This window comes from Arabidopsis thaliana, chromosome 3 (genome assembly GCF_000001735.4).
Source record: "Arabidopsis thaliana chromosome 3, partial sequence".
In the NCBI taxonomy this organism is placed as follows: Eukaryota; Viridiplantae; Streptophyta; class Magnoliopsida; order Brassicales; family Brassicaceae; genus Arabidopsis; species Arabidopsis thaliana.
In genome coordinates, this window is record NC_003074.8 from 21527168 (window position 1) to 21550284 (window position 23117).

A 23117-nucleotide genomic window follows, 5' to 3' on the forward strand; every position below is an offset into this window, starting at 1 on the left:
TTTGTATAATGATAAAAATATAACAGTATATAATAAGGTGGGAGCATAAGTAACGTGAAGGCAGTTTGATCTGTCGGGAATTTTTTTTGTATACTTTATGCTCCTAATTATGGTAATTAGATAAGTTAAAGTATAGTTTTAACTTAACTCGTGAACTCATCATTTTTTTTAACAAGAATCCCGTTTCTGAACTCAAACGCAATCACAAAAACAAATACGTATTGGGATTCATAAATGCCTTAATAAACGAAATTTTGTTTTTTTTTCTTCTTTTCTTTTGAATTATAGTATTGGGCTCACAACATAATTCAAAAGTCTTTAATTTACTTATTAGATCCAACAAACAGAAGTGATCCGACCCAATACTTTGGGCCGTAGTTGGGCCTAAATAATATTCTCCGTCGGATTATTTGCGATCACTTCCTTCCTCATTCTCGCCGTCGATCAGCTTCTAACGGCGCCTCATCGGTCGTCAAGCCTTACCTTCTCATCCCAGCTTTGGTAGATTCTCTTCTTTGGTTTAGCTGTTTCAGTCTTTGATTTTACTTAGCTTGATCCTCCGAATATGAGAATAATGTTTCTATTATGTTTATCTTCATTCTTCAATGTGAACTCATGAATCTGGAATTTGGGCAAACAAAGAGTTTCTTCCGAATGTGAACTTGATTGCTTACAAATTTTGAAACTTTTTTGTTTATTTGTTTGCTTTGTTCATTGTTGAAATTGAACAAAGTCTTTGATCTGCTCAGTGCCCACCTAATATGATTTATGGTGTCAGATGGCATGGCTTGTGGTTTCTGTTTCTCTGATTGTTATATGGTTGGCTTCTTTCTGCAAAATATTCTTCCGAGCAACATCTATCTCCGGAGCTGCTATTCTTGATGATGGCAAGTAGCCCGATGATGGTTTCCACCATCTCAATAGCTTCTTTCTTTCAAAAGCTAATCTTTTTTTCTTTCTACAGAATTTGATATCTTTTTGTATTTGATTTCAGGTAAAACCCCTCAGAAGAAAAATGTACTGTTTGTTATCGCACATCCTGATGATGAATCGATGTAAGATTTTGAGAATGTATCTCTCTGTCTGTTGTTGGAATCAATGAAATGTCAAGATTATTATTGTTCTTCTTCTTCTTCTTATGATTATGCTGAGAGATTAGTCATGGACATTCTTGACAGGTTCTTTTCTCCAACAATAAACTACTTAGCTTCCAATGCTTGCAATCTTCACATGTTATGCTTGTCCACTGGTAATATATGTCTTCTCATACTTTCTAGGTTGGTGTATTACTTTCCTTTTCAAAGTTGTTGAATTGGTCAAGTACTGAGAAAATTCTAGTTTCATTGAAGAGAAGAGATTAATGTCTACTAAAGTTGCAGATTAGGTTCCCTTATAGTAAAGGTGAATTTATTTTGTTTCAGGTAACGCTGATGGTATGGGAAGCATTAGGAACAATGAGCTGCATCGGGCATGTGCGGTGCTCAAGGTAATCCATTTTGATAAAGAAGGGATCTATTATAATGTTTCTTGTCATTGCAGTGAAGAACATGTTTTTGCTAATAGATATATTGAACACATGATGTAGGTTCCGCTTCAACAGTTAAAGATTCTGAACCATCCTAATTTGCAGGTTTAGTTCTATTATATCTCCCCAGTACATGTGTATCTCTTTATATATAATCTCATTGGGGGTCATCTCGCAGGATGGTTTTGGCCAATTATGGAGCCACGATTTGCTAACAGAGATCATCGAAGAAGAAGTCACTAAACACGATATCCACACAGTATGACTTGGCTCTTACAGCGTCGTTAAAGACACTCATCAGGATGTCACTTAGAAATATTTCTGCATCTTATTCTCTATGTGGTGTTTTCAGATAATAACATTCGATAACTATGGTGTTTCGGGTCATTGCAATCACCGAGATGTGCATCGTGGAGTATTGTACGTCAGACTTCTTTTAATACCTTAGTCATCAAACCGCAAAATCATTCCTCATCACTTTGTTGTACATGCAGAAAGTTCTTGCAGACTAATTCAGGAAGAAATGTCAAAGCTTGGGAACTCGTAAGTCTTACTTTTTTCCCGGAACTTAAAAGTATCTGCAAGCTCCTATCATCCTAAAAGAATACTTGATTTTGTACATCAGGTAAGCCTTAATATCTTTCGCAAGTACTGTGGACCTGTCGACATTTGGCTGTCAATTTTATCCGCCAAAATACATCCGAGCAAGGTAATCATCATAAACGAGCAGCCTTGGAAAAGCTTCAAAGCAATGGCACAACATTTAAGCCAGTGGGTTTGGTATGTCTCATTCTCTAAATATGATATAGTATGTTCTTTACCTTTGATCATGATGAATGTGAATGATAAGAACTGAAACATGTATCGCTGCTTTTTTGTTGTGATTGTGTAGGTTTCGAAAGCTTTTTGTTTCGTTTTCAAGCTATACATATGCGAATACACTTAGTAGAATCAACCCTTGAGTCAAAGGAGCTCTTGTCGAGGCAAAGCTGAAACGATTTTGAAGAAAAGTTGCAGCTTGTAGTGTTGTGGATCACTGAGACAACTCAATTTCTTTTGTGTAAAAATGCATTGCTACAAACTATTCAGATGTAAACAGCTACAAAATCTGGGAACTCGAGGCATAAAACGGACACCTTATTTTTCATTCCTTTAGAATAACGAAACCAATGTACATATATTTTTTTGAGGGTAATGCAATTCTGCCAGAAGTAAATAAAGTTTATGTAGGAATAACAATGCCAAACCTTCAATATTCATCACTGTCTGCAACAACGCTACTCTTTTCAAAATTCTCACCTTAATTCGACATTTAGCTTCTTCTGCACCTCATCACGCACTTTACTCTGCATTTCGATAAGTCACCATTTCAACACATTTAACACTAACAACATATACACAACCAATTCTATCTTGCTATCACGATTTGGAAAATTTCATTTTGTCTATGAAACGGTTTTGAATATCTTACATGTTAATGATGAAAGGAGAAGCAAAAGTGATTACCTGCAGATCATTGACCTCCTCGTCCGTAAGAGACCGCTCCATGGAACGGAACACGATTCTGTAACAATGACTCGTCAGCCCTTTCTTCTTATTGGTGAATTGGTCAATTAACTTCACCTGTGAATGCAATAAAGGCTATAAACAAAGGAACACTGAAGAATATGATGATACAATTAAAGGATAGCTGAAAAGTAAATTTGATTCCTGTAAAAGCTAATATTCTCTCCCAAACAATCAAGATATAAGATACCTCTTCAACAAGATCCCCAGCAATTCCTCTAACAACTTCACAAAAATTATTCTCTGTGAACAAATCACTTATCCAGAAACTGATGTCCTTGTAACAAGGAGGATACTGCAGAACAAAATTTTGTTTGCCATCGTTAAACATACAATACAGATAAGTCTTCAACTAGAGTTCATTAGTCTACGAGACATGGACATTAAGTGTTTTACCTTTGAATATGGCTTGAATTTCACTCCAAGTTCTCCTTTTCCAAACTGCATGTAACATCAAATACATTAATGTGAGAAAATAATTCATATTTTTAGACGATTAGTCTCATAACCTAAAATTTGAAGTTGTCACCCAAGTAATCACCTGGGACGTGAATCGTTCATCGGATGACCAGAAAAATCGTATATCAGGTATGTCAAACAAAACCATAGCAAGTCTCTCAAGTCCAAGTCCGAAGGCCCAAGCAACATTATTTTCTAATCCACTTTGTTTCAGAATTACTTGCTCGGTCACCCCACAGCCCAAAACCTCCAACCAGTCTTCCTGAACCGATAACCAGATAAAGCTTGTGTTAGATGAGAAACTGAAGTTTGTGTTAGATGCTATAATTTCTATCCAATAACACCAATATGTATTTGGGAAAAGGAGACCACACAAAAATAGAAGTATTATATGTCTCTTTAAAGCAAAGATATGAAAACGAAAGACTCATAGACTACCTTAAAATATATCTCAAGCTCAAAAGATGGATTGGTAAATGGGAAATATGTATCAACCCATCTCATCTCCACCGAACCTGGCAGCCAAAAAAAGAAGCTCAGATCAAATTATTTCATGTATATTTCCCCAACTTCTTCTTAAATTAATGAAATAATCATCCTAAACAACTCTTAATAAACCATCTTTGAAGTTATTTACACTTGCTGAAGAATATAGATTGTTTATTGGATCTTAATGTACCAAATAAGTGGCGTGCCAATCCCTCAAGACATTTCTTCAAATCCTCAGCAGCATACAAAGTGGAATCCTTGCCAGACCCGTTCCAGTCCTCAGGAGAGAAAACACAAAAACCTTCCATCTGTAATAGATAAAAAACATAATACACCTGTCGAGCAAAACAGCCAAAGTAAAAGAAAAACACAGGGACCTCAAGAATAGAACACCTGATGGAAAACCGGATAATGAGTAGAGTCAATAGAATCTCTTCGGTAAACATCCCCGGTTACAAGGAAACGACTATGACCTTTCCTCAACAGCTCAGCTTGGTGAGCACTCGTATGACATCTCAAAACAGTTTGTGAGTCTACATAGTACGTGTCATTAAGACTTCTGCTTACATGATCAGCAGGGACTAGCACATCATCAAAGTTCTGGTACCAAAAACCAATAATGATCACATTGAAAACCAAGTGATACTTCTAGAAAGATGCAAACTTGAGTACTGAAAACGTACTTGCTTTGTGGTAACAATTGGGGAAAGGTCTTCGAACTTCTCAAACTTGTTTGAGTAATTGGAATCAAAGTAATCGTAGATAGCGTTTTTTAAGATACCAATCGGATGCTTATCTCTTCTGTGTAGCTGCATTCCTAGTTTAGAGAAAATCGAATCTGGTACATTATTTGTTGGATCATCCTCTCTCACCACATCTGAAAATTCAATAAGTGTACACTAAAAAATGTCAAATATAACTTCTTTTGGAGCAAGTGCGATGTTTTATGAACTTCACTTTTAAGAATCGAATCTAAGAACGAACCATTTCTAGCGATTGCGACGCCACCAATATCAACAGCAGAGACGATTGGGTAGCGACGCTTCCTCATTTTAGGTGGAGAGTAAGCGGCGGAGGAAGAAAACGAAGAAACGAATGAAAATCGTTTGAAGCCATTGCTCGAGAGAAGAGCTACGGAGGCTCGACTGAAGATAGTGGACTGAACTGAGAAAACGGTCATAGCGTCTCGAGTTAGGTGGTATACTTAAGCAAATTCTGAGAGTTTGACAGAAGTTACGGCAAACACCGTCGATGTAGAACGGAGGCCGATGAAGAAGATTGCGGCGGCGATTGGCGGCTGAAAAGAGAAGGAGAGAAAATCTCCGATTACGAGGAGAGATGACGTGTCATGAGTAGCAGTAGGGTTGGAAATTTTGATGGATTGAATCCATCGATTTTACTATTATACCCCTACGCTAAACTGAATTGTAAAAATTGCAAATGGAACTTATGTTTATCCTAAATTAGGTATTGCACCTTGATGTTTATTGTTTTCTGATTTTGTTGAAATCTCAAATCTTATTGACCAATAAGAGCTTTCTACATAAACTTATTGACCAATTCAATATCAGGAACAACTCTTTCAATGTAAGAAGAATTTGGAATTATGGTTTATGAGATATCTCTTCTCTTCTGCAGTTAAACTTATCTGGTTATATCGAAAACTATCTACAAGTAAAGCTAAAAAAATGCTTTGTAAAGAAACAGACATCTTTGAGGCTTTTGTTTTTTTAAGCTCTGCTACTTTATTTTCTCAGCAGCATTCTGATAACACATGTAGTTGTAAAGCCAAGCTAATCCTCTTGGCTTAGATACCTCTTCATTAAGAGGCTTAGAAGGCTGTTCATTAATCGGCTTAGAAAGCTCTTCATGAAGCAAACAGCATCTTTGTTTCATCTCTTCGATTTCGTTCTCCATCTTCTCATGTTTACGTCTGAATTCCTGGTAAGCAAATATAAAGCATAGAGAAAGATCTTTCAAGAGTTTGTAAACAAGATATGTGGAATTCCCAAAGAGATGCAACTAGAGACATAGTAAACATGTGTGAACAGAAGAGCTCACCGCTAGTTCTTGTTGTCGTTTCTCTTCTTTTTTCGCTTCTCCTCTGGCATTTCTCTGCACTTCATAGACAAGAGCAGCTCCTGCAACCTTAAAGAAGGAAAAGAAGATGAAGGCATGTTTATCTATTTAAGAACCAATTGAATTGATGAAAGCAATTGATCTTGTTGATGCAAATAACTTCAACTGCAGGGATCTAGCAGATGCAGAACAAACTTCATTGAAACAGAACTAGAACATCAATGGCTATAAAAATTTCTCCTTTCGAGTCCTTAAGCTATCAAAATCTATGAAAAGACATGAGATTTAAGGTACCGTGAAGGCAAAGAGTTCCCCAAGAAGATCTGCAGCGGCTTGAACAGCTCTCTCTTCGTTCAAAGGGCGAATAACTGCATCAGTTATACGACCAGAAGCACGTCTTTGTAACTTTGTAGTAAATCTGTGATTCGCCTGTCCAAGAACCATAAAAGTTATATCAATTTCAAATCTTTCATAAACCCTTGATTATTCTTCGTAAATCAGAAACTTATACAATCAGATACAACAGACACAAGATTACTCCTTTCGATCGATGATCATACACAAAGATTGTAATCAAACCGAAAGATGGGAAATTTGAGTGTTAAAAGGAGTCTTTTTTGTATACCTGTGCAATGTTGATGATGAATTGACGGAATTTGGGATTAACACCAGCTTCTTTCTTAAGCTGGTTAGCGATGGGTTTGCAGATAGTTCGAAGAGCTAGGGTTCCTAGCTTCAGAAGCGGGAGGACCATGGTCTGCTGAACTAGAGACTTCGGCTGGCTCATGAGAGAAGAAAAAGAACAAAGGTTTTAGTCTGAGTTTTTAGGCTTTTAAGCCTTTAAGATCCCATCCAATCAGACCTTGCCGTGCAAGGAAATTTTGCATTTTTATTTATATTAGAAATTAGAAATTTTCAGATTCGAATCCTGGGTCGGGTCGGGTTAAATTCCGGGTCTTTAAGGTGATGAGGATACTCTGGTGTTTTTGCTCCTTGAGCTAAAAATGGGAGGGAAAGAGAGAGACAATGGCGTCCACAGGAATGGCGAAATTGAAGGGGAGTTTCTGCGTCACTCTCTGCAGAAATCGATCACACGCCTTGAGAAAGGAAATTCATTTCTCACTTTTGCGTTTGAACCCAGAAGAAGAAGAAGCGATCACGTCCATGAAATTCGAGCTTCGACGGTTTTGGTGTTATACGAATATCGAAAATCACCGTCTTCTCGAAAGGTCTAATAGCTCCGTCGATCGGAATTGCTGAAGTTTTACAGCCACAGGTGTTTGTCTTTTCGCCTAATTCGATTCTTTTGTCATTAGGAGAAATCTGGTTCATAGGTATTTTGCTTTGTCAATGCGAGAATGGTTTTAGATCCAGCGATTTTATAACCCTTTCTAGTCTTGGATTCCATAATTTGATTATATGTTGGTATCTTTGAGAATGGTTAGCTCTGTACCCTTACTATCTGCTAAAAGCTTGTGGTGTTTGCTGAAATGCTAGGAAGATTTACAAAAATGGCTGAAAACATAATGGTGGATTCTCATGTTTGGGTGGAAGACCCAGAAAGAGCATGGATTGATGGGGTTGTACTTAATATAAAGGGAGAGGAAGCAGAGATTAAAACCAATGATGGCAGAGATGTAAAACTTTTTTTTTGTCTTCTAGTTATATGATGCTTTTGTGTCTAATGCCATTTCAAGCTTTTACTGGTGCTGTTTTGCTTTCCATACTCCTGATTCACCTTTCCTTTTACTGGTCAGGTTATTGCTAACTTATCAAGACTCTATCCAAAAGACACTGAAGCTCCTTCAGAGGGAGTAGAGGACATGACAAGATTATCTTATCTGCATGAGCCTGCAGTTCTTGACAACTTGGCAACCAGATACGAGCTCAATGAAATTTATGTAAGAATATTTTATTTCTGGTTGTAAAACCAATTATTTTCATCTTGTTCCTTGGTTAAAACCATTAGTTAATGCAGAGATAGGCGAGTCTGTTATAATATTTTGACATCATGACAGACTTATACAGGAAATATTCTTATTGCCGTCAATCCCTTTCAAGGACTCCCCCATCTCTATGATGCTGAGGTTATGGAGAAGTACAAGGAAGCCTATTTCAAAGAGCTGAATCCTCATGTTTTTGCAATTGGTGGCATCGCATATAGGTGATTATTTATTCATTTTGGTGTTGTTATCTATAAAAGTGGCAGAAGTGGATTTTATTTATTAGTTTGAGAAACTTTGCAACAGGGAAATGATTAATGAGGGCAGGAACAAATGTATATTGGTCAGTGGTGAAAGTGGGTCTGGAAAGACAGAAACAACTAAAATGCTCATGCGTTACCTTGCATACTTTGGTGGACATACTGCAGTTGAAGGAAGGACAGTTGAAAACCAAGTTTTAGAAGTAAGTTGTGATGATCTAATTAATTTAAAATTTCAGAGTTTCCTACACTCAAGGGGTCAGGTTGTTCCGCCTAAATCAAAGAAATTTCAAGACTATGAGCCTATGATGATGACTCTGTCCCTTTAATCTTCTCTGGAAACAAAACGTTTTTGTTTGTTAAGCTTTCTTGAAATTTGGGGATATACCCCTGCCTGGACATCCTTAGATCGGAGCTTGTTCATTATATGATACACTTGTGCCTCTTGTTTTGGTTTTTGGTCTAATTCTTTATGCCAATTGGGTTATGTTACAGTCAAATCCAGTTCTTGAGGCATTTGGTAATGCGAAGACTGTTAAGAACAACAATTCCAGGTAAACTTAGCTCTTTTATTATCGAGTGCTTCCGTTTCTCCTTCCTTCGCTTTGCTCGTCTCCTGTCTCTTTTACCTGCTGTTAGATAGATTTATCACTGCTAATAATAAATATTAATGCTTTTACTTGTTACAGCCGTTTTGGAAAATTTGTGGAGATTCAGTTTGATGACGTGGGCCGAATATCAGGGGCAGCCATCAGAACTTACCTTTTGGAGAGGTCACGTGTTTGCCAAGTTTCAGATCCTGAACGTAACTATCACTGCTTTTATCTCCTGTGTGCTGCTCCTCCTGAGGTAGGTCTTCTTAGTTGTTCTCATCTTTTATTAAATGAATATTGAAGTGATAGATGATATAAAAATTTGCAGGATGTTGAGAGGTTTAAGTTGGGGGATCCTAAGTCATTTCGCTATCTTAACCAATCTAGCTGCTACAAACTTGATGGTGTAAATGATGCAGAGGAGTATCTTGCTACTAGAAGGGCTATGGATGTAGTTGGAATAAGTGAAAAAGAACAGGTTTGCAATTTCTTCTTTGCAATTTGCCTGTCACCTGTTGATTGCTAATAGGAACAGACTTATCTGCTTTTTTCTTCTGTCTCTTCAGGATGCAATTTTCAGAGTTGTGGCTTCCATTCTCCATCTTGGAAATATTGAATTTTCGAAGGGAGAAGATGCTGATTCATCATCAGTAAAAGATGAACAGTCAATGTTTCATCTCCAAATGACATCAGAACTGCTCATGTAATATATGGCTCTTCTACTTTTCCAACTAAATGCTGATTCTTGTAATCACAATTTGTTATTTTAGGTGTGATCCCCATTCCTTAGAAGATGCTTTGTGTAAGCGTATGATGGTCACCCCAGAAGAAGTTATCAAGAGAAGTCTTGATCCTCTTGGTGCTGCCGTTAGCAGGGATGGTTTGGCAAAGACAATATACTCTAGACTCTTTGATTGGTAAATTTTCTATTTTAATGTTCAAATATCTTTTGTACATATAACACTGTGGGTGACATCTGCTAAGTCAGTACTCATTACTATGTTCCAGGTTGGTGAACAAAATAAATATCTCTATTGGGCAAGATTCTCACTCTAGGCGCTTGATTGGAGTCCTTGACATCTATGGTTTTGAGAGCTTTAAAACCAACAGGTGATGGCCGTGAGCATGCATGGTTCACTTTACAAGCATATGCTTGGGGTGATATCTTAAGTGTCAAAACACACCAAGTGTCCTATCGTCTAATATACAAATTTTCAGTAGTCTTTTCCCTTGACTTTAGTATGAGGAGTTAATTGAATAGAAACCTTTACTCTGAGCTAATATGATAGACATATTATTAGCTAAAATTGTGATCTTAGGAAATGATGTCTTTTGTAAGTTTCCATGACTAAAGAGATATCTATAATATCACCTAATCAACCTCTACTCCAGTTGTTCACTGACTTCTTAATGCTATCCCTGCAGTTTTGAGCAATTCTGTATTAATTACACGAATGAAAAGCTGCAACAGCATTTCAATCAGGTATGAGGTCAGTCATAGGTTATGGCTGCTGATTTGGCTCAAGAGTCTGTTAATTAATCTGAACTTATTAATACTGTACAGCATGTATTCAAAATGGAACAAGGTGAATATCAGAAAGAAGAAATAGATTGGAGCTATGTGGAGTTTGTTGATAATAAAGATGTCGTGGATCTGATTGAAAAGGTTTGTTTTATCCAGTATCTGTTTCCTTCCCTGTATAAACACGGATTCATGGCTTAATATTTGCGACCAATTTGGCTAATTCAAACACTGGACAGTAGAAATTCTCTTTAGAGAGCATACTGCCATCATCTAAAATACATTATTCTACAGCTCAACCTATGTGATTACAGAAAATGCTAGCACTTGTAGCTTAAGTCCATGTTGGATATTTTTCCTGAAAATTGTAAGAACATTTTGAAAGGTTCATGAAAGCATGTAAGAGTTCTATATGTTTTCAATATGCTCTAGTGTCCTAGCTTACTATGCATTGTTCTGACTTGAAAACACATCCAGTATCGTTTTTTTTTTGTTTTTTTTTTTGCCATCACATGCAGTGTCGTTATTTCCATTGCTTCATGCTACGTTTTTTTCCCTGAAAATATGGTTTCAATCTTTTGCAGAAACCGGGTGGTATTATTGCTCTGCTGGATGAAGCATGGTATAATAAATTTTTCTCCACTTGCAGCTGTACTTTAGTGTTTTCTTACACAGTAACTATTTTCTCCAAGTACCATTATTATGTGTTATAAACGTTTCTTCTCTCTGCAGCATGCTACCAAAATCAACTCCTGAAACATTTTCTGAGAAGCTGTATCACACATTCAAGGATCATAAGCGCTTCATGAAACCAAAATTGACTCGATCAGATTTTACATTAGTTCATTATGCAGGGGATGTAAGTTGCATTTCACACTCTGTTGCTTCAGAATTAAAAGTATAGAGTTATGATTTTTAAGGTCTCTTTCCCATGCCGTTCTTTTCAGGTCCAATACCAGTCCGATCAATTTTTAGACAAAAACAAAGACTATGTTGTCGCCGAGCATCAGGATTTGTTAAATGCTTCCAAATGTTCTTTTGTGTCAGGCCTCTTTCCTCCTCTTCCTAAAGAAAGTAGCAAATCCAAGTTTTCTTCAATTGGCGCTCGTTTCAAGGTGACTTGCCTGCAAATCCATTAAGACTTTTAACTAATAGATAAGACTGCATTATTGGACCACACATAAGATATTGTTGAAATTTTGATGCCACATTCATCATCTGTACGGACTGACATGTTTAAGTAATTGGTGCAGCTACAATTGCAACAGCTGATGGAGACATTGAACTCTACGGAACCCCACTACATCAGATGTGTTAAGCCAAACAATTTGTTGCAACCAACAGTGTTTGACAATGCCAATGTCTTGCATCAGTTACGCTCTGGGGTCTGTTTTCTTCTGAATAATTCATACCAACATCTTTGATGTCTTGAGGTGTTATATGATATTTGTCTTATGCAGGGTGTTCTTGAGGCCATCAGAGTGAAATGCGCTGGATATCCAACAAATAGAACTTTCATTGAATTTTTAAATCGATTTCTCATTCTTGCACCGGAAATTCTGAAAGGAGAGTATGTATCAGTTCTCCCCGTTAAGCTTGGACCTTTCTTCCACTCTTGTATGATAAATTGCTCCTTGAGTCTGTTTATCACAGTTTTCTTACCTTACACTAATCAGGTACGAAGCAGAAGTTGCATGCAAATGGATTTTGGAGAAAAAAGGGCTTACAGGTTACCAGGTAAAGTTCCTAGGAAGTTCACTAAATGTAAAAGGAATCCCAATTTTGCATGAGTTGAATACGTGTAGAATCTTCAGTATTCTATGAAATTTGAGTTTCTCAGATAGCATAACTCCCCTAGGTGCGTGTTGATCATATAAAATCTAATTTGCAGATTGGAAAAAGTAAGGTTTTCCTGAGAGCTGGTCAGATGGCTGAGTTAGATGCACACAGAACAAGGGTGCTCGGCGAATCAGCGAGGATGATTCAGGGGCAAGTTAGAACTCGTCTGACAAGAGAACGATTTGTTCTCATGCGGAGGGCTTCAGTTAATATACAAGCTAATTGGAGAGGTGAGGGCCTTAAATTTTTTTTTTTTTAATGGCGTTATGGTTTCATTGATATGCAGAGGAAATTAGGAATGCTGATAAAGTCTCTTTTTCATATTTTAGGAAATATTGCACGAAAGATATCTAAGGAAATGAGAAGGGAGGAAGCTGCCATCAAAATCCAGAAAAACTTACGTAGACAGATTGCAAAGAAAGATTACGGGAAGACCAAATCTTCCGCACTCACCTTGCAAAGTGGAGTCCGCACAATGGCTGCACGTCATGAATTCCGTTATAAATTAACCACTAGGGCAGCAACTGTGATTCAGGTTCTATTCTCATTACTACCCTTTCGTACTTAACAAGTTCTCATGGAATCATTCTATCTCAAGAACTATAAATGACGTTCAACTCTAATCAACTTGCAGGCGTATTGGCGTGGTTACAGTGCTATATCTGACTACAAGAAACTGAAAAGAGTTTCTCTTCTTTGTAAAAGTAATCTCAGAGGAAGAATTGCCAGAAAACAGTTGGGACAGTCAAAGCAGGTATTGCAAACCAATCCCTGCACGTTTGTTTTTAGTATCAAGTGTTTTCAATTACTCAGCATGTAGGGATACGTAGAAAAAAGTATCTGGTTTTGATTGATGTAAAATCATATGTATAGGCTGACAGAAAAGAAGAGACAGAAAAGGAACGCAAGGTGGAACTTTCCAATAGAGCAGAAGAGGCAGTTGATATGTCCTTTGTACTGCATTCAGAGCAAAGTGATGATGCAGAGAGTGGACATGGACGAAAGGCAAAACTTTCTATTGAATCAGAAGATGGACTTGATAAGTCCTCTGTATTGCATTCAGAACAAAGTGATGATGAAGAGTTGGGACATGAAAGAAAGACAAAACTTTCCATCGAATCAGAAGATGGGCATTCAGATCAGAGTGATGATGAAGAGATAGAACATGAAAGAAAGACAAAACATTGCATCCAAGCAGAAGATGGAATTGAGAAGTCCTATGTAATGCATTCAGATCAAAGTGATGATGAAGAGATAGGACATAAAAGAAAGACAAAACATTCCATCCAAGCAGAAGATGGAATTGAGAAGTCCTTTGTAGTGCATTCAGATCAAAGTGATGATGAAGAGATAGGACATGAAAGAAAGACCAAACATGCCATCCAAGTAGAAGATGGAATTCAGAAGTCCTTTGTTACCTGTTCAGAGAAGCCTTACAACACGTTTTCTGTTGTTAGTCAAATAACGAGTCCTATTCGTGATACAGAAATTGAATCCCTCACTGCAGAAGTTGAGATGCTGAAGGTAATGTTTCTATCATCCACCAACATTGTGAATAGATTTTAGAAACAGCGTGCTAATATCCTGAACAATATATTGCGGCTATCATCTTGATCAAATGCATGGAGGATAAATTTTATATTTATGGTATTTTTCAGGCCTTATTGCAAGTTGAGAAACAAAGAGCTGACATTTCCGAAAGAAAATGTGCTGAAGCCCGAGAACTTGGGGAGAGAAGACGTAAAAGATTAGAAGAAACAGAAAGAAGAGTTTACCAGTTACAAGACTCTTTGAACAGGTATTATTGAATCGTAATTTTAACAACCATAGATTATCTTCCTTCCTACAATTTTTACTCCTTGGTTAAAAAATTTAATTAATAAATCTAGTACATTTAATGATGATAAGTCTTGTTTAGTGTATTCCAGGTTGTTATATTCTATGTCGGACCAATTCTCGCAACTGAAGTCCATCTTGAGATCTCCTTCTATGTCAGCTTCAACAATGGCCTCAGCGCCAGTTGTGCGTGATGATCTTGCTGACAGCTCTGAGAACTCTGAAGCTTCATCAAGTGATTCCGATTTCACTTTTCCTGCTCCATCTCCTTCCTCAGACAATTTTTCGACTTTTAACCCGAATCAGCTGCAAGTCATTGTTCAGGATCTATCAACCACAGAAGCCAAAGGTCAGTGGTAATAGCACTAAAATCCCATGAAAGATTGCAATTCATTTGTGTTTTTCTTTTTTTGGACAATTTTTTTAATTCATTTCCTTTTTGTTACACTAGCCTCTAAATCCACCTTAATATAAACATTTTGCACATGGTATACATTGTTAATGGAATCATCCTTCTTCTCATCTTGTAGAACAATAATATTGCAGGAACTGAGAGCTACGACAGTGATAAGGAAGGGGGCTTCGAAGATTACTTTTGATCATGAAGTGCAGACTTGATCTCTTCACAAGATTTTTGGAGTTCTGACAATCTCTTTACTCCATTGTTGTGCCACAGGGCAAATGTTATAGTGTTTACACTTAGTTCCAACTGCAATTTGTATTTTCCTCAGGAATAGATGCTGCAATAACTATGTAGGGTCATTAAGATATGTCAAGTTCCATGTTGTTAATTGCATACACAAGCCATGTTTGTTACTTCACTAATACAATTGTTGCTCAATTTCAGAATTACTAATTTGCTTTGTTTTGTCCTCATCATTTCGAGGTGTGAGTTTTGAATTCTTCCTGCAATTTTAGTTCCATGAATGAGATCATTGTTAGTCCATGAATGAGAAAATACAGTATCCAATATCTTAGTTTTGTACGAACTACTTTTCAACAAGCACCAGTGGTCTAGTGGTAGAATAGTACCCTGCCACGGTACAGACCCGGGTTCGATTCCCGGCTGGTGCAAAAAGTATCAATATGCTATTTTTTCGTAGGTCCAAAATTTGAACAGTCGCTATTTATACATAAAGGAAGTAAAACACTCTATAAAATCCAAATATATTAAACTTTTTATAAGTTTTATGAAATGTGTCCTCATCCCAAGCACTAGAGCACACTATAACACTGGAGGCATACATCATTACACTGGTTGGTGACAATTAGATCGTAGGAGCCAACAGAGAGAGACTGGGAATATCATGAGATCATGGATGAATGTTCAGGAATACTCCGGGTTTGCCAATTTTACCGAGTAAGATAGTATATGACTAGAAATAAACCAACAAACGATGCCACGAGCGTCAGCATTCTTCGGCTTGACTTTGTCTCAAACACCTGCAAGGATTCGATTCAACATATCAAAGACACAGACACAGACACACCAAAAAAACAAACATGTCAAAGACACTTTGCAACACATAATGAAGCTAGGCTTAGGGTTCTGAGAGAGTATTTCTAGTCAGATATACCGTTTTAAAGCGGTCCATGGTTCCTGAGAGAAATCCCCTTGATGAATCCATATCATTGCCCTACATAGAAACCTTGCAAAATGTTCAGTAACAATAGCGTCTGTGAGCAAATGATAAAATATAAGTATCACAAATATTCTGGTAAATACCATTCTGTCAAGCATGCGGTTATGAGTATCGACCTCTTCATTTATATCGCCAGATAGCTGTTTCATGAAAAAAGAAACAAATAAGAATCTGGTTCAAACCTAGTTGTGCATATAGAGTCCAACTACAACAACAATGTTGAACCAATAAAACTATGTTACGGTTTCCATACTAATCCTATGGGCAGTAAGTAGTAGATACAGAAACTCATTAGTGTACAAAATGAATTGCAAGTGTATGTTCCTATTACGTTTAGGGCTTACTTCATATTCCTAATCCTACTGAAAAGTGCTGAACACAAGTTTGAACATGACAGAGGAACCAGAGGCAGGCTTACTCGTTTTAAGAGAATGACTCTATCTTGCAATCCCTCCAAGGCACGCTCATTCTCATGTTCATTGATCTCATGAGAGTAAGAAGAAGCAGCTCTAATTCCTCCCTCTTCGATGCCATCAAAGAGAGAACTTCTACCACCACGAGGCTCCCTGAAATCAAAATTAGACCTCAGCAAAGAAACAGTAACATCTTCCACTCAATCTAAATTAGATGAATTTGAAACTGATCCAAATCTATCAGAATACAGAGCAACAGTCCTATTCTACTGCTCCTTCAGATCTTCCCGATGAAACCTAATCTACAAATTAACGAGCTCATGAAAACACATCTAATCATCAGATTTCGCTAGATCTTAACCTCCAAATTCTAACCAAAGATGTGTTTGAAAAAGTAGCGATTTGAAATCATTCAAGGAGAGCTAACCTTCTAGGATTCATCGATCAATCGAATTAACGTTTTGATCCTCCAACGATGTCTCGATTTCGCTTCAAGATGTTTTCCAGAATTCACCTGGATCTATGGTTTCACAACGAACGCAAATTAAGGAAGGAAACGGTTGATATGTCGAAAGAACAGAAAGCTCTGTGTTTATCGTTCTTAAGCGAATCAACACTCAACAACACGTGTATACGCAAGTAATGGATAATAGAAACTATGGGGTCAAATTTAAAATCAATAAATTGTTTTGGACCAAATATAGATTTCGTTATTTCCGGAATAGGTCCCGCGTTTTTTTTCTCTTTTTCACGAATCAGATTCTCTTCTCTTTTGTATACAAAAACCCTAGTCGACGGCGCTGTTACACCGTCGTCCAGATTTTTCAAACGCCGACGAAGCTGATTTAGTGAATATGGAATCTAATGGATCAGTTTCATCGATGGTTAACTTGGAGAAGTTTCTCTGTGAGCGATTGGTGGACCAGTCACAACCAATCTCGGAGCGATTTAGAGCTCTCTTCTCTCTTCGCAACTTGAAAGGCCCAGGACCTCGCAACGCTCTAATCCTTGGTTTGTTTTAACACTGCTGCTCAAAATCTTGTCTTTTTTATATAAAGTCTATTTCTACAAAAAAAAATTGTTACTTTGGGAAAGAAAGATATTGGCGCTTGATGAATGTAGAAACTCTGATTCTTTTATTTGTGTTTTCTTTGAAGCTTCTGTATAAGGCTAAATTGAAAGTCTTTGCAGTTTGATTTTATAGCTGCTATTTGATTGATGCACCTAAAACTACATACAAGTTTCCACATTTTTACTTTTAGTTAATGATTGAACAGAGCTTCTTCAAGCTTTGTGTGCTGATATGGTGTGTTACTGCTTGTGTTTAACTTCTGGTTTATCTTTTTTTTCCATGTCCTGCAGCATCCAGAGACTCATCTAATTTGTTAGCACATGAAGCTGCATTTGCATTGGGTCAGATGCAAGATGCTGAAGCCATTCCTGCTCTTGAGTCGGTTCTTAATGATATGTCTTTGCATCCAATAGTACGACATGAGTTGAGTATAAGTTGATCCTTATTTTCTCTGTATCAGTATAAGCTTTTTGATTCTTTCATATCACTGATTCGCTGTTAATATATTATTACAGGCAGCAGAAGCCCTTGGAGCTATTGGTTTGGCGGGTAATGTTAACATTTTAAAGAAAAGCTTGAGCTCGGATCCAGCTCAGGAGGTTCGGGAAACATGTGAATTAGCTCTCAAAAGGATTGAAGACATGAGTAACGTTGATGCCGAGAACCAGTCATCAACGACAGAGAAATCACCTTTCATGTCTGTTGACCCAGCAGGCCCAGCTGCGTCTTTCTCTTCTGTTCACCAACTCAGGTTCTTCCACTCTTGACCACCTCAACATTCTCTAGATTATTTAATATTTTGTAGCACGTTATTGATTAAGATCATCGAACTACAGGCAAGTTCTCCTGGATGAAACAAAAGGCATGTATGAGAGATATGCTGCACTGTTCGCTCTAAGGAATCATGGTGGAGAGGAAGCTGTTTCTGCCATAGTTGATTCTTTGAGTGCTAGTAGTGCCCTTCTACGTCACGAGGTTTGTCAACTTTCCTGTATTATGTTCATGAACTTGAATGTGTCTGTTTTTGTTAAAATCTTGTACCTTGAATCTTTGCTTTATTGCTCTCGAACCTTAAATCTGTATAAGTGCTGCCTTGTAATTGATGCAATTTTTCTTAGGTTGCTTATGTCTTGGGTCAGTTGCAAAGTAAAACTGCTTTAGCTACTCTAAGCAAAGTACTTAGAGATGTGAATGAGCACCCAATGGTTAGACATGAGGCTGCAGAAGCGCTTGGTTCTATTGCTGGTATCTTCCCTAAAATGCTTAGTTTGAGATTACAACAATCTACTGTCTTAGTCTTTAGTCTTTACTTACTCTTCACATTGCTCGGCCCTTTTCAGATGAACAGAGCATTGCTTTGCTAGAAGAATTCTCAAAGGACCCTGAGCCAATTGTTGCACAAAGCTGTGAAGTAGCATTGAGTATGTTGGAATTTGAAAATTCCGGGAAATCGTTTGAGGTAAAAACACATTGATCCCAAACTCTTACACTTATATATATCTAATAAATCTGTAATGACCCCATATCGAAACATTTTTGCAGTTTTTTTTCACGCAAGACCCGCTTGTTCACTAAGAATCTCAATCATTCTTCGTCAAACATTTACCGACAAAGGAAAGCAAACATTTTATACAGAGAGAGAAGAAACTGCTACTTTAACATGTCTTTATGTACGATTATAAATAACTCTATTCATATGTTTAAGGTTAAGATTACATTGTCTTATGGTACGGAAGCTTTTCATTGTTGAAGAAAGAGAATCCTTTGTGTTTTATTTTCTTGTTTCTTAACCGTTTCTTTAGAATCAAACATAGAAGAGTAAGATATACATAGAAAATAACACATCCCAGGAATGAATGTTATCTTTGCTCATGTCAAGTTTTAACAATAAGAGGACCACACTTTAGTTCTAAGTTGTAGTACTGTACTAAAGATTGAACATGTTTACCTAACTATAATTAAGAAGTTTTAAGAATCTTTATTAAAAACAAAAACTGTAATAAAGAAGTGTCTTACTTATTGGTATTTTTAGACATAATGTCCCCTGAATAGGATGCAACTTAACTACTTTGTTCTTTGTCACTTCTAAATGCTTTAATTATCTTTTAATCATTTCATTGGTTTTGTTTATGCGAAGTTTGATTAGTCTCATCTAATCCAATTTGGAATTTCCCACCAAGAAGCTTCTCTAGTTGATTACTCATCAAATTTCCCAACTGATTGATTAGTGACAATGACACCAATGGAACACGATCGAATTCTTGTCCTTTTCGGTTCTTACTTTATTTTTGTCTAAAAAATGCTAAAACAATAAGAAGAAAAAAGAGTTTGACCAAAAAGAAGAAGAAGAAGAGCACAAAAGAGTAGCGAAGCCCTTGACTTTGACAGTAGCAAAGCTCACACGTGTGACCAAACTCTTTTTTGCAGGCTCAGCGGCTTTGACAGTGGGACTCGCACAATTTTTTTGAAAAAACTACGAATAAGTTTTTTTTAGTATATGGTTATAATTGAATTAAGGTCCTTGAATTAAATGTTTTACTAGTGTTCTCTCACTCGGGAGAAAAACTTTACCCTCAACATAACCCCTAAGATTGCTGGGCCTAGAGACGAAAAGTCTAATTGCACAGGTATTCTAATCTTGATATCCCTAATGGGCTTTATGTTCTTCTACTCTAGTCTATTCGTACACGCAAACATATTTGATATTTGTATTGAATATCATTTCGATTATTTTGTCTTGTAAATCTACAACCGACCCAGTGATACTTTAAACCTAGTTGATATATAAAAAGACGTAGCAACATAAGAAATTGGGGGTTGTATCAAGTAGTTCAAACTAGTTGCTAAGTGGATTGTATGCTCATACTACTTTTCATAACATGATATTATATATATATCCAGATATTAGTGGATGTGATCATGTAGATGAACCCTAAATCCATATCCAGCTATTAGCTACTTGCTCGTACAAAATAAGAAACATGGGTCTCATATATCCAGTGATCCTTTTAGCGCTTAAATAGAAGTAGACGAATCTACTATAGATATGGTCCATAGTTTGTGGATCTATTAGAGCATTTGCATTGGTTAACTATTGGTAAGTGTGTCTTTAAAATTTAATAATAATACTTTTTATTTAGTTTAATTATTTAATTTATTTAAAATATGAAAACAAATGAGGAGTTGACACGGGGAGAACCATATAAGAGAGAGAGTATTCAAATGTCTTTGGGTAGACCCTCTGTAACTAAAAATGACTACTGTTCTCTTTTTATAATATTTTCTAAAACTAAAGACCCTCATTTTTACGTGAAATGCAGATGGTCTTAAAATGTATGTATATCTTTATAACTCAATTAATTAGTTAAATCTAGGATTGCGTTTTACGTAAATGATGATATATCAATGAACAAAGTAAATATTTGAAATTAACTATTAGCAACAACCAGGCAACTAATTAAATTTTGCAGAACAGTTAGAGTTAGAACCAAAATAGTTTTATAAAACTTCTTTTTAAATCCGGAAAAATAAAAAATAAAAATAAGATGAGAAGTCATAAGTGTTAAAGTTGTGTCTACAAAATTTGAAGATAATGATGAAACATCGACGAATGTATGTATTTGAACTACAACATCAACAAACAAAATTATATGTAGTCTGATAAGCACTTCTTGATAAAGATGTCACAGACAATCGATTCGATAATGAGCATTAATTATCTATATGTATATAACTGATATGCCAATAATTTGGAGAGTATATCCAACTACTTAACATGTTTACATACTTAACCAATATCGAGGGAATTTTCGACCATGTTAAAAAAAAACTTTTAAAAAAAAAAGATCATAATTTACTAAGAAATGATCCACAATCCGCTTTCTCCAATATCGAGGGAAATTCACGACCAGGTCAGGTGTACTAAAGACTGTACGTACTAGCAGAATCTAAAGAATCAGGACAAACAGAGTTTGGCGAGCTAGTTAGGGATTTCTGTCGTTTTATCAAGATCATGATTAAAATTGTGACGATATGGAGAAGAATAACATGATATATTTTGTGCAAATATAACACTCAAAAATCGAAATATACTCTAAAAAAAACATCTTGAGGATGTAAATATATATCTTTATATATTTCTAGGGCATCTACTACTTTTATTTATAAATACAAATCCGGTTCTTTGAGCTACGGAACATTTTCAATCGAAACTAAAACCATCAAAAAATCTTCAAACATTATATATAAGCTATATATTATATAGATCGGATATAGATAAGAATCAACCCATATTCTTGATAGAACCATATCACGAGAAGGAGATGTAGCCAAAATTTGCTGATTGAAGCTCTTTGAGATGATCCTGATTGAAAGTGTTCAGGTGTTGTTCCAAGTCAGAGTAGATGGAGAATTCCCCCATGCCTGAGGAGGTTTCGTTGTGGTAACTACTCTCTGTGGCATCCCCGTGTTGAACCGTCCCAGAACTTCCAGTTTGGTAAACCAAATGGGTCTGATCATGATGATGATAAATATTTTGATGATCATGATGATAAGGAGCCTTAGTAGTGTCTCCATAGTAACTATTAGGGTTTTCTGATGTTGGTGAATCAGCAAAAATCATGCTTTGTGCTGCTTGTTGCTTTAGAATCTCAAGTTCTGCTTGTAAATTCACAACCTATAAACCCAACAAAAAGAACTAATTAATTACAAAATGTCATGCCGATTAAATATATTTATGTAGATATACATATAGTTTTGTGAAAGTATCATGATTAGGGTTCTGAAAGGTACCTGTTGTTGGAGAGCAAAGATATGAGAAACACAGCCATAGATGGGATCTTGAAGCCTAGCTTGAGCTTCATAAGAGATTGTAATAGCGGCTTCACAGCGATCGCTAATGGGAAGATGAGAGAGCAACTTAGAAGCATTGCTAGCTCCAAAGACCTTGTGAATGGCTGCAAAGTGTGAAGCTCCTTGTTCATGACAAAAGTATGGAGCAAACACACATCCCTTTGCACATTTCCTCCTAAGGAACTTACAAGCACCACAAGGAGAGCCAGAGCTAGAGCTGGAACTAGTCATGATGATGATGGTGTTGTGACGGTTCTTGATATTAAAGGTCGAATTTAATTTTTGTGATTAATTGCTATTGGTATTAGGTTTTGATCTAACCTTGAGTATAGCTTTAAGGAGAGAGATTTTATAAACAAGGCAAAGGTGAAGATGAAGGTGGGTTACATATAATATTACATTTGTTTAATTGCATCTTGTCTGCTTAATGGTCTACACTTCTCATTATTTATTTTTATTCATTCCTTTTGCATTAGTACAATTTTGTTTTTCTTGTTAAAGAAATCGACAAATCTTTTTGGAATTTTGTATGCATAAAACGAGAGATTTAGTATTTTATTTTAATTAGGGGGAAAACAGCCTTGGATTATTTATTTTTAATACCAAAAAAAAGATATTGCATAGTAGAACAGAATGGACGTGTACATCTCTACTAAACCAATTTGATTAAACCGAAAGCAAAATTATAAAGAATAGACTAATTACACAATGGGCCTTAGTTTTTTTTTTTTTTTTTTTTGCCTCTACACAATAGACCTTCTAACCTACCCTTCCAGAGACCATCTATTTACTCAAAGTAAAGTTGAGTTGATTGTCATTGGAAATTTGGAACGTAAATGTCTATATGATGTGTTTATCATATATTTCTGATATTTTCGTATCATTTAAAATGAAAATTTCATCATTATTCTGTCTCAAACTACAACATCTTGATGGTAAAAAATTTTATCGCATAGCAGTTGTGGAAAGAAATTTACCATCAATATATAAATGTAACTATGAAAAAAAATTACAATATCATCGAAGA

General features: G+C 36.3%; 7 protein-coding genes and 1 non-coding gene across 13 annotated transcripts; 4 read left to right on the forward strand and 4 right to left on the reverse strand.

The window, feature by feature from the left end:
• The first annotated feature begins 362 nt into the window (after positions 1-362).
• AT3G58130 (N-acetylglucosaminylphosphatidylinositol de-N-acetylase family protein) lies at positions 363-2738 on the forward strand. Of its 2 annotated transcripts, NM_001035805.2 has the most exons (11): positions 363-501; positions 779-887; positions 995-1055; positions 1179-1249; positions 1422-1486; positions 1586-1630; positions 1704-1784; positions 1878-1945; positions 2020-2068; positions 2151-2305; positions 2418-2738. In NM_001035805.2, exons 2-11 carry the CDS (start codon positions 779-781, stop codon positions 2485-2487), a joined length of 774 nt encoding a protein of 257 aa, NP_001030882.1. In that variant the 5' UTR covers positions 363-501; the 3' UTR covers positions 2488-2738. The 2 variants fall into 2 exon arrangements, with proteins under 2 accessions (NP_001030882.1, NP_191372.2); NM_115675.3 differs by having other exon boundaries at positions 473-887.
• AT3G58140 (phenylalanyl-tRNA synthetase class IIc family protein) lies at positions 2564-5405 on the reverse strand. The gene is made up of 10 exons (NM_115676.2): positions 5024-5405; positions 4723-4916; positions 4433-4639; positions 4230-4347; positions 3989-4065; positions 3633-3812; positions 3488-3532; positions 3282-3386; positions 3032-3148; positions 2564-2871 (listed from the first exon to the last, which is right to left on the reverse strand). The coding sequence occupies exons 1-10, from the start codon at positions 5217-5219 to the stop codon at positions 2821-2823; spliced, it is 1290 nt and encodes a 429-aa protein (NP_567061.1). The 5' UTR covers positions 5220-5405; the 3' UTR covers positions 2564-2820.
• A 240-nt stretch (positions 5406-5645) lies between these two features.
• Positions 5646-6968, reverse strand: AT3G58150 (Optic atrophy 3 protein (OPA3)). Its single transcript, NM_115677.3, has 4 exons — positions 6744-6968; positions 6413-6547; positions 6101-6187; positions 5646-5980 (listed from the first exon to the last, which is right to left on the reverse strand). Exons 1-4 carry the CDS (start codon positions 6903-6905, stop codon positions 5780-5782), a joined length of 585 nt encoding a protein of 194 aa, NP_191374.2. The 5' UTR covers positions 6906-6968; the 3' UTR covers positions 5646-5779.
• XIJ (P-loop containing nucleoside triphosphate hydrolases superfamily protein) lies at positions 6897-14960 on the forward strand (the record flags this gene model as incomplete). 5 transcript variants are annotated; one of them, NM_001339911.1, is made up of 26 exons in its annotated part: positions 6897-7394; positions 7616-7755; positions 7876-8019; positions 8137-8282; positions 8368-8524; positions 8817-8875; positions 9011-9170; positions 9243-9392; positions 9481-9617; positions 9685-9831; positions 9923-10024; positions 10340-10397; positions 10479-10580; positions 11021-11058; positions 11169-11295; positions 11384-11551; positions 11690-11821; positions 11897-12006; positions 12113-12173; positions 12328-12505; positions 12605-12810; positions 12910-13029; positions 13149-13799; positions 13934-14073; positions 14194-14460; positions 14658-14960. In NM_001339911.1, the coding sequence occupies 24 exons, from the start codon at positions 7630-7632 to the stop codon at positions 14303-14305; spliced, it is 3531 nt and encodes a 1176-aa protein (NP_001327764.1). In that variant the 3' UTR covers positions 14306-14460; positions 14658-14960. The 5 variants fall into 5 exon arrangements, with proteins under 5 accessions (NP_001327764.1, NP_001327763.1, NP_001319790.1 ...); NM_001339910.1 differs by having other exon boundaries at positions 14204-14460; positions 14642-14960; NM_001339909.1 differs by having other exon boundaries at positions 7058-7394; positions 14204-14460; positions 14658-14958.
• A 154-nt stretch (positions 14961-15114) lies between these two features.
• On the forward strand, positions 15115-15185 carry AT3G58165. The gene has a single exon. It is a non-coding gene; the product is annotated as a tRNA-Gly (tRNA).
• A 6-nt stretch (positions 15186-15191) lies between these two features.
• BS14A (BET1P/SFT1P-like protein 14A) lies at positions 15192-16917 on the reverse strand. The gene is made up of 5 exons (NM_115679.4): positions 16595-16917; positions 16173-16320; positions 15838-15894; positions 15689-15748; positions 15192-15554 (listed from the first exon to the last, which is right to left on the reverse strand). The coding sequence occupies exons 1-5, from the start codon at positions 16606-16608 to the stop codon at positions 15465-15467; spliced, it is 369 nt and encodes a 122-aa protein (NP_191376.1). The 5' UTR covers positions 16609-16917; the 3' UTR covers positions 15192-15464.
• AT3G58180 (ARM repeat superfamily protein) lies at positions 16787-19013 on the forward strand. The gene is made up of 7 exons (NM_115680.3): positions 16787-17178; positions 17530-17663; positions 17755-17990; positions 18076-18214; positions 18358-18484; positions 18580-18698; positions 18782-19013. The coding sequence occupies exons 1-7, from the start codon at positions 17022-17024 to the stop codon at positions 18812-18814; spliced, it is 945 nt and encodes a 314-aa protein (NP_567062.1). The 5' UTR covers positions 16787-17021; the 3' UTR covers positions 18815-19013.
• A 2303-nt stretch (positions 19014-21316) lies between these two features.
• LBD29 (lateral organ boundaries-domain 29) lies at positions 21317-22405 on the reverse strand. Its single transcript, NM_115681.3, has 2 exons — positions 22031-22405; positions 21317-21914 (listed from the first exon to the last, which is right to left on the reverse strand). The coding sequence occupies exons 1-2, from the start codon at positions 22319-22321 to the stop codon at positions 21549-21551; spliced, it is 657 nt and encodes a 218-aa protein (NP_191378.1). The 5' UTR covers positions 22322-22405; the 3' UTR covers positions 21317-21548.
• Positions 22406-23117: the final 712 nt, after the last annotated feature.

What these genes read in the sequence shown, in the direction of transcription:
- AT3G58180 (NM_115680.3), top strand. Translation starts at nt 17,022, where the DNA reads ATGGAATCTAATGGATCAGTTTCATCGATGGTTAACTTGGAGAAGTTT. An exon ending in TCGCAACGCTCTAATCCTTG is followed by an intron (nt 17,179 to 17,529) that starts GTTTGTTTTAAC and finishes CATGTCCTGCAG; the next exon opens with CATCCAGAGACTCATCTAAT. An exon ending in ATTCCGGGAAATCGTTTGAG is followed by an intron (nt 18,699 to 18,781) that starts GTAAAAACACAT and finishes ACATTTTTGCAG; the next exon opens with TTTTTTTTCACGCAAGACCC.
- BS14A (NM_115679.4), bottom strand. An exon ending in ACCGCATGCTTGACAGAATG is followed by an intron (nt 15,749 to 15,837) that starts GTATTTACCAGA and finishes GTTTCTATGTAG; the next exon opens with GGCAATGATATGGATTCATC. An exon ending in CCATGGACCGCTTTAAAACG is followed by an intron (nt 15,555 to 15,688) that starts GTATATCTGACT and finishes GAATCCTTGCAG; the next exon opens with GTGTTTGAGACAAAGTCAAG.
- AT3G58130 (NM_001035805.2), top strand. Translation starts at nt 779, where the DNA reads ATGGCATGGCTTGTGGTTTCTGTTTCTCTGATTGTTATATGGTTGGCT. An exon ending in GGGCATGTGCGGTGCTCAAG is followed by an intron (nt 1,487 to 1,585) that starts GTAATCCATTTT and finishes CACATGATGTAG; the next exon opens with GTTCCGCTTCAACAGTTAAA. An exon ending in TGAACCATCCTAATTTGCAG is followed by an intron (nt 1,631 to 1,703) that starts GTTTAGTTCTAT and finishes GTCATCTCGCAG; the next exon opens with GATGGTTTTGGCCAATTATG.
- AT3G58150 (NM_115677.3), bottom strand. Translation starts at nt 6,905, where the DNA reads ATGAGCCAGCCGAAGTCTCTAGTTCAGCAGACCATGGTCCTCCCGCTT. An exon ending in GGGAACTCTTTGCCTTCACG is followed by an intron (nt 6,188 to 6,412) that starts GTACCTTAAATC and finishes TCCTTCTTTAAG; the next exon opens with GTTGCAGGAGCTGCTCTTGT. An exon ending in AACGACAACAAGAACTAGCG is followed by an intron (nt 5,981 to 6,100) that starts GTGAGCTCTTCT and finishes TTTGCTTACCAG; the next exon opens with GAATTCAGACGTAAACATGA.
- LBD29 (NM_115681.3), bottom strand. Translation starts at nt 22,321, where the DNA reads ATGACTAGTTCCAGCTCTAGCTCTGGCTCTCCTTGTGGTGCTTGTAAG. An exon ending in TCTTTGCTCTCCAACAACAG is followed by an intron (nt 21,915 to 22,030) that starts GTACCTTTCAGA and finishes TTGGGTTTATAG; the next exon opens with GTTGTGAATTTACAAGCAGA.
- AT3G58140 (NM_115676.2), bottom strand. Translation starts at nt 5,219, where the DNA reads ATGACCGTTTTCTCAGTTCAGTCCACTATCTTCAGTCGAGCCTCCGTA. An exon ending in CAATTGTTACCACAAAGCAA is followed by an intron (nt 4,640 to 4,722) that starts GTACGTTTTCAG and finishes TTTTGGTACCAG; the next exon opens with AACTTTGATGATGTGCTAGT. An exon ending in ATTATCCGGTTTTCCATCAG is followed by an intron (nt 4,348 to 4,432) that starts GTGTTCTATTCT and finishes TATCTATTACAG; the next exon opens with ATGGAAGGTTTTTGTGTTTT.